The sequence below is a fragment of the Sceloporus occidentalis genome, unplaced genomic scaffold, assembly GCF_023333645.1.
Source record: "Sceloporus occidentalis isolate IW3139 unplaced genomic scaffold, rSceOcc1.0.p SCAF_72, whole genome shotgun sequence".
Taxonomy (NCBI): Eukaryota; Metazoa; Chordata; class Lepidosauria; order Squamata; family Phrynosomatidae; genus Sceloporus; species Sceloporus occidentalis.
The window spans coordinates 1515001-1523899 of NW_028317052.1; the positions used below are offsets into that span (position 1 = coordinate 1515001).

The 8899-nt window shown below is 40.1% G+C and overlaps 1 protein-coding gene across 1 annotated transcript in view; it reads left to right on the plus strand.

Moving 5' to 3' along the window:
- The window catches only part of LOC149286070 (nuclear receptor corepressor 1-like), an 8543-nt gene extending 629 nt beyond the window's left edge, over positions 1–7914 (plus strand). Inside the window, exons 3-9 of the mRNA XM_089494409.1 lie at positions 186–403; positions 1346–1455; positions 1975–2118; positions 4483–4536; positions 6268–6471; positions 7103–7285; positions 7727–7914. Coding sequence (XP_089350535.1) covers positions 186–403; positions 1346–1455; positions 1975–2118; positions 4483–4536; positions 6268–6471; positions 7103–7285; positions 7727–7914 — 1101 coding nt within the window. The remainder of the gene's footprint in view (positions 1–185; positions 404–1345; positions 1456–1974; positions 2119–4482; positions 4537–6267; positions 6472–7102; positions 7286–7726) is intronic.
- The last annotated feature ends 985 nt before the right edge of the window (positions 7915–8899 follow it).

Here is an 8899-nt window from a genome sequence, read left to right on the forward strand (position 1 = left end):
AAGTGTAAAAACGCCTTTTAAGCATATTTTTACTGCTTTAAGAAAAAAGTTAAGAGGATCGCTAAGTGCCATCTCCTACGCTGATTTTGTGCCACATTACGGCATCCTTATAACTTTTAAGGTTAATTAAACGGGAAAGTTCCCGTATTAAATACTATAATCTTGTAAATCCTCTTTTTTTTCAGCATATTATCACTCAAGACTTTGCTAGAAATCAGTCTGCAACTCAGACGTCACAGCAGCTGCCCACATCGACATTCCAGAACAGTGCCCCCTCGCCCGCTCCCGTCCGATCCAAGCCATCCAACAGATTCAGCCCTGAAACGCAGGTCCAGTCTGTGCACCATCAGCGACCTGCCTCAAGGGTGTCACCCGAAAACATACCTGAAAAGCCCAGGGGAAGGTAATGGCTCTTGTGTGTTATCATGGTTAAATATGTGCATGGAGATGCTTGGAGGAATGTAAGGTTTATAGGAGGTTTGGAAAAAAGCCCCTGTGGCTTAAAGGACTACAGAGCAATAGATCAGCCAGGATATCCTGCACCCCGGGAAACATGGGCAACCAAACGGATGTATAAAGAGACAGCAGCCTTATGCCAGAGGGAATCTGAGCCATGACCTGGTAGATCTAGTAACGATACCCCATGATTATTTCCTCACCACCCTTATCTAGTGCAATGAAAACAATCCTCAGAATCCTATCAAAGACAGAGACTCTCAATTAATATCTGTGAAGTTGCTGTCTTATAGTGTTTTACTGGGTTACTTCTTAGTGATAATAAAATGTTCAAGGACAGTGGTCTAGGTTTTAAGGGGTCCTTATCCCAAAGATGAATTGGGGACCCACCTTTCACACAGGAGATGAAAAGAATAATTCTGCAAACACTAAGGGGCTTACTATTTATGACCTTGGAAGCATTTGTAAGAAAAATGAATTAGAGGTATTACTTAAATGGCATCTGCATCATTTACTAGACCACTGGGGCCCTAAGCATCTGCTTAATGTGACTCTATGGGGGGCCACTCCTGGGCCATGGTAGCCAGAAAGTAGTAGAGTTACTGAATTAAAATTTAATTGTGGGAGCCGACGTTCAACAATTGCTTCGGTGCTATCTCTTGTGTCAGAGCAATACTTTCCTTATTATTAAATAAATCTATATGACAGGTTTACAATAATGTTTTAAGCATTTATAAAGTGTATGTTAAGATTGCAGCCATAAACAGTTATTTTTGGTGCTTAATAAGGTCAACCTTTACATTTGTTATACAAATAGCTCTGTTAGGGGTTAAAAGAAAACCTTACGCTGCTATGGGTGTTGTAACGTCACTCTGTATTTTAAATGCAGGCCTGGAAAATCCCCAGATAGAGGGCATGTCACCGAGCCATATGAGCCCATATCACCCCCACAAGCCCCGATTATACATACAAAGCAAGACAATATGTTACTGAGCAGAGGTAGGTTTGCAGAAAATTAAGTGTATGTCAAATTGTTTTCTAGTAAAACTTTTAGAACTTTTTTGTTGGTTCAGTCTAGAAAATTTTTTTACGTTGCTTACTATTTGGGAATCTAGGAGGTCTCTTCAGATGGAACATGTGTTTGAAATTGTTTGTAACTTTAAATATTTTTTCTGTGTCTTCTGGCTCAACTAAAGAGTGTAGTAGTAATGTGCAATTCAGAGTTGCCAAACTCAAGGTCCTGAGGACTGTAAATAGGTCATAATGTTTGCATATCTCTGCTTCAACATAGCCAGCCCGGCTGAAATTGTTAAAACTGAAATGAATTCACGTGTTAAAATGCAGGTATAAAGAGCAGCCATTGGTATCTGGGGGTTAGTGTCCCTCATGGTGTTAGTTACACAGACGGTATATACCATATCATTCTTTATTTTCCTAAGATGCAGTGTTTGTGAACAGTTCCTGAGTAAGGGCATGGCTCTCATTTTCTGCTTTGCTCTGTGTCCACATTCAATGCAGGACTGACTCGCGCTCTCCTGGAAATATCAATTACCTCCCTTGCCTTCTTCACCAAATTGGAAAACACCTCACCGATGGTGATGTTTAAGAAGCAAGAGATTTTTCGTAAGTTAAACTCTTCTGGTGGCGGTGACTCTGACATGGGTAAGTGGGGCCTATCGTTTCCCTCTCTGAATTCTAATCTTTATTACAGCTTCACAAATCCTGTGATTTTATTTTTTTATGCCGAGGCATAAAACTGATTGCCAAGTCAGTACGTTTTCAAAAAGCCGGATTGCACTGTAGCTTGTGATAATTAACCATTTAATGACCAAAGCATTTGCATTTTCGTGTCGGCTCCCTGATTTAGCTGTGCATTATGAACGGCCATCCTATGTAGCTTTTTTCTGTATTACATCTTGAATTGATTAGATGACTTTTAATACCCTCTCCCATTAATTAGGCATTATAGCCCTTCTTGCAGGAGCAGCTTTCTGGGTGCTGCTGTTTATAAGTTATAGTGAAGTTCAGAAGATTCTGTTTTTCAATTAGTTGTATAACGGACAAAGGCTTAGTTTTTTTATTGTGTGAACACCTTACTTTTTTTTCTGCATTAATACTTTGAAAATGTTCTTGTGTGATTGTCTATAATATGCATGTAAACTTGGCAGGAATGCTGTTCTGTAATTTAGCAAATAACTTTGTAGAATATAGTTTGTATGTTAGAGAACATGCGAAAATCAGGCATTGAGCACAGATTTGTCTTTATATAGAAAGCTTAACCCCTTAACGACTGACAGACCAGGCACGTTGCGCAAAAAAGGGCCATTGAATGACCAATGACGTGCTGACACATAATGACATTAAACAAACAAGCTTAGAAAGTGATTACGATTTTAAGAGTTTAGGAGGCGATTCCCAAATGTGGCCTTTAACCCCCAAACAACCAGACACAAACCCATGCATGGGGGGGGGTGTCACTGTACTCGGGAGATGTTGCTGAACACATATTGGGGTGCTGTTTGGCAGTGATATATACCAGGCGTTGTAAATTTACACCTGAAGTACAATTTGTGTGATAAGAAACACAAAATAAATTACTACCACAAGGTTTGACAAATGGTGGTAGTAGAATTGGTGCATGGAAAGAGTTAAAATACCAGCATTTGAAATACCTTGAGGTGTCTAGTTTTCAAAAATAAATGGTTTGATGGGGGTAAACTGCATTAACCTGCTTTAAAGATACCTGAAATAGCACATGGGGCAGAATGACCATATTTTTTATAGGTAACTAGATGATACGATCAAAAAATAGTATCTGAAGAAAACCGTTTTTGTCCTGGAAAAAAAAAACAATTATATAATTTGTGTGGGTACACTTAATAGGAGAGGTGAAATTTACATTATAGGAGAAAAAACCCATTACATCAGTCTTTGATCAGGTCCTATAGAGAGGAAAGCTTTCTGTCTATCCCATGCCTGTTTAAATTCCCTTACTATATTAGCTGCCACCACTTCTGCTGGGAGACTGTTCCATTTATCTATTACCCTTTGCTTAAAGTAGAACTTCCTTACATCACATCTAAGCCTCAGACCCTCTAGTTTTAGACCATGACCTCTTGTCCTAACATTGCTCCTCCTTTCAAATAAGCTTGCCTCCTGCTAATTTCTGTCCTGCAAACCACTGACCATTTTTGTATCTCCTTTGAACATAACATTGTGTGAAACGATAAAAGTGGCTTTAGCACAAAAACATGAATTTTGATGAAAACCATAAACTCTGACCTTTCCTCATACAGTGTATTGTGGAGGTCAGGACACAGTACTTGGTAGTGGGAATCATGTAATTGGGTTGCAGCAGCCTCTCGTGCTCTGGCTGTACTTGGTGCTGCGCTACAAAGATCGCATTCCTCTGACTGTGTTTTAAGAACCATTGTATAACTGGGCCACATTGCGCGTCTTGCCCCTGGCAATGGCTTAAAGCAATGGCTTTTTTTTTCTGGCCGCTCTTTCTTAAAGCCCAGCTCCGTGCCGTGTACGGCTTAAAGTGGTCCTATGGACAGATCAACCAGTCTGCTGTGAAGCTTTGCAGCTCCTTCAGCATTATCTTTGGTCTTTTTGTGATAAATGCCCACCTTTCCTAGTTCTTCGGTGGGTGGCCTCATGGTTTAAGGTATAAACCTCTACCATGTCTGTTGGAAGGATATTCCAATATCCTCTCAGATTTTAAATGTTTAGACTATCCTCTTAATCCTGCATGGGACAGCCAAAACGCTATCCTCAATCTAAACCAAGACCGAGGACTGATTAAGGTCTGAATCTTTACATCAGAGTAATGGGAAGACCGGATGGACAGAATGCTTCTAAACTTAAATTATTTGCTTCTGTCATATGATTGCACGTGTCATGGAGAAACCAGATTGAAGTACACTGGTCTGTGGTATACACAATGTTTTGCATAACATAATTAAGTGAAATGTTTGTGGAGGGAATTAATGAGAATGTGTTTCATGGTTTCATGTATTGCAGCAGCTGCTCAGCCAGGAACAGAGATATTTAACCTGCCGGCGGTCACTACTTCGGGTAAGATTGAGTTCTCTCTTCTGTGATTAGTATTCTGTCTCCCTCCCCCCCAAAATAATATATATAGCTTGCTATAGAGAGAGTTTTGCAGTAGTGTTTAGGCATGTATTAAAGCAGATGGTGCAATCAGACAAAATAATTCCTTATTCGTGAATAAGTATTTTCTTGGAAATGGTTTTAAATGATGGGGCTAATTTATAGCAAGGAAGCAGTGATTGTTAGCAATTGCGTTAATATCTTTTTATTTTGTATTCAGTAACAATAGATACAAAGCATGTTCCAAAATAAGATGCATAGAATGATTTTTCTGAAAGGGTTCCTCCCATCATACTTCACTTCATAATCGCATAAATATTTCCAACAGCATCAAATTACACCGGCTACAATGCTTTTGTTGTTTTTCAACATTTTTGCAGTTTCGCATTTGGCGCCTCAGCCCTGCTAGTACTACTCCTTAGTGTCTGGCTTGGAAATGAGACTCAGATGTGGCAGAGATCTCTTTCACTGCAAGTAAATCATACTGAGAAAATGGGAACTAAGGGATGCCCATGCAGAAAGTTTTCAAATAACAAAAACATATGTTGCTAAGTACCCACTGACTATACAAGTAGGATTCCTATAGAAAAAAAAACAAGAAAAAACTGTGGCATTCCCTTTTAGTCTGTCTTATGTTTTTTGCACACAAGCACCCACGGCAAGCAAAATTGCTTCAGACTAAACTTTTGTTTTTGCCACGTACGTTTTTGCTGTGCCGAAATGTGCTCAAAGCAATTAAAAAAAAAATAATAAAAAAAATATATATACTCCCCAGAGTAAGGGCAGAGGTGCAGCAGCAATAGTAGTAGTAGTAGTAGTAGCAGCAGCAGCGCACTGGGCCTGGGCTGGCACGTGGAGCAGGACTGAATTTCCCCAATATTCTAGAAATTTAATAAAAGTCCTCCCAGATTAAGGACAGTCAGAGGAGCAGAAGCAGGGTACTGGGCACGCAGACACTAGCAGGTGATAGGCCCATGGAGCCACGTGGAGCAGGACTGAATTTCCCCAATATTCTAGAAATGTAATAAAAGTCCTCCCAGATTAAGGACGGTCAGAGGAGCAGAATTTTCTCAATGTTATATATTAAACATTAACCATGCCTGGTTTTGTCACCAATATTTATCAATGAAGAATAATAGATGATATAATGGAAATATAATAATGTCTTAACTGCACTCGGAAACCGGTGAAAAATGTCTCCTGCGGTCCGTGTAATACAGCAGTCACTACAGCTTCTCCAACTCACCATACAACAGCACATTTTCTGCACTAAAATAAACTATACATTAACTTGCAGTATGGTAGATGAGTAATCTCAACCCCTGCTAAACTGTCACTGTCTCAAACTCCAACTCCCATCAGGCTGTAACCGTTGCTACTGACAAGTTAAAATGCTGTCCGTATGCTTATATATCTAATGCTTCTCCCTTCACCTTGTGAATGGTGAATGGCCAGAGTGGAAAAAAGTAAGGGAAAAAATCCCACAGGTTGTTGGCTACTTCCATCAGTCAAAAAAGCTTGTAGTGATGGCTACACATGGCAACGAATGGACCAATCATGACAAATTATTTGCACTATTGCAGTTTGTGTTTGTCAGTTTCGTTTAGGAGATTACCCTATTATAATTATAATGTGAATGATATAGATATAGATGATATATATATAATCTTAGCCTTCATGCTTTTTTCTTGACAGGTACCATCAGTTCCCGTGGGCATTCCTTTGCAGATCCAGCCAGTAATCTGGGTTTGGAGGACATTATTCGCAAAGCTCTAATGGGCAATTTTGATGAAAAACCAGAGGATCCCGGCATGCTGATGGGAGTAGCCCAAGGGAATGCTGCTGCGTCATCAAACAGTGAAGCGCGCAGGGAAGATGCAAACCCTTCACCTAACTCAGGTGGGCATTTGTCATTTATCCGCAATCTTGTTACAGGTGCTTCTGTTTTCCGTTTCATAACTAAAATTCTCTCCCATGTTAAACTGTAAATGTTGTATTCCATTATGTTATTGCATGAGTCAAAATCCATAGTTACCCCCTGTATGCATTTGAATCGGAAATGCTAGGACGTTTAAATTACAGATGCAGCTGGCAATGCAATTGTGAGGCAGTGACATGCCAAAGTGAACCATTTAAACCTGAGGATACCATCAGAGACTCTTTCAGGGACACTGAAACTTAATTATTTTATGTTATGAGTGTTGTGGAATGAGGAGGGTGGCGCTTTTCAGTTGCCGGCCACATTTGGAAATTATGTGCAGCCAACAAAAATGGCCAAATTCCAGCTCTGTCAAAAGTATTTGTTAGAACATCTACACGTTGCTCATAACACAGGTCTTCTGCAGCTCCAGTGTGCTTCACTTGTTGTTCTCTCCACGTACTACATGGAGGTCATCGTTTCATTCATCACATAATATTGAAAGAGTCCACATTTTTAGTGCAATGCAAGGTTATCCTGCGCCAAGTTTGTGCTTTTTTTCCTCACAAGCCCTTGCAGTGTCTTTTATATAAAAAGTTCTCCATATTACAGGCGGAGGAACCACCAAGCATAAGCTGATAAGCAAATCTGGCAGCCGCAAAACGAAGTCCCCCATTTCTGGCAGTCAGGCGTATATGGGGGCCGAACGGCCCTCTTCAGTATCATCGGTTCACTCAGAAGGAGATTACAGGCAGGCTCCAGCGTGGGCCTGGGAAGATCGACCTTCTTCCACAGGTAAGATTGAGCATTGATGTTTTTCATGGCCATGTAAAAGGGAGAGTTACAAGTGCTTCATTTGTGACCTGTCTTTTTTTTTCTCTCATGTGTCTAGTCTAGTAAGAAAACATATTTATACATATTCAACATAATGTAGCACAGTCCCCTCGCTGATTAAACTATGCACTACACATGTTCTTCTAGAGATATTTAACAGAAATGACCCATAAGGCACAGTGAATTCAAAACTTTGTATCGTTAGGCTTGTGTAAAGGGGCACACATGAGTGGGTTTTCATTTATTCAGCCAACAAGTGGGGACCAGAAGAATGATTCAGTCAGCAGCACCATTCTGTTGGTGGTAGAGGCAATAAGACCTTTTTGAAACCTGTTAATGTGTGTGGTGCATGAGTCTTCCCTTTCGTGTTTTTAATGCTTTTGTTTGGTCTTTTCACTACAGGATCCACCCAGTTCCCGTACAACCCCTTGACTATGGGAATGATGAGCAGCACACCACCATCTTCTATGTCATGCGCACCACCTTCTATGACACAAAGTTCTGCCCACCAGCAGAGCCGCATGTGGGAACGCGAGCCAGCACCGCTCCTCTCCTCTCAGTATGAAACCCTCTCAGACAGTGATGACTGAATGAGTTTGGACTTTGCAGAGGATATATGATGGTGCATATGTAAGGGTTTCAGCAGTATGGTCTTACCCTGAGAGACTTTTCATGAAGCAGCCCAGGATGAGAGAGAGACAAGACACCCTCCAACACCTGGATTTAAGTGTGCTGTGAACATTTTAAAGGAATCCTGACCTGTTCTCAGCAGAATGTAATTAATAAAGAACTTATCTTCTACATTAAATATGTAAAGAAATTTTAAAGAGATACATGGACTGTCTGACAAATTCGCAATTTACAGCTATTTGTAATGAAAACCCATAATATCTTTAAAATCATTCTTTTTGTAAATATTTGCAGTGTTTTTTTCCCTTTTTTGCTGTAGTACCTGGTGTATGTATGTTTCGAAACAATGCCTTGGCACGAGAGGAACAGTTTTTTGTATTTTATTTTTCTTGTTTTAAACAATCTTTTTTTCCAAGTGTTTAAATGAACCCAAGCTTGCTTCCTTTACCATTTGAGGGGGGTTGAAATAGTTACCTCTCTGACTTAACCCTTCTGATACCAGAGGAATGATTAATTCTGTGCAAAGCAATGTGTTACTCCTCCCTCTGGCAGCGGAGGGGATAATGGCAGAAATCCGCTCCTGTTTTAACCGCACCTTATGGCAACTGGTCTTGTTAAGATTTAAGACCACCCAGCCATCATTTGTTTTACTTTTCACTGGACTCTTTCTTAAATATCTGTATTTTTATGTTGGTTTTAAATTTATTTGGTGAAAAGCATAGAACACACCTACCAATTTAACACCCATACCTTCTTGAGACATTGCCTCTGTTCCTAACAGGTTTATAATATTCCTTTTATCAGATCTACCATATGAACGAAGCTTTTCTGCACTAGCAATGTCCATTGCACACTCGTATCTGTGAATTTTAGGTTCTGGGTGTTATTGGGTTTTGTTTCCCTCCTCTGCAGGAATATATTCCTCAGGGAAATGAATAGATATAT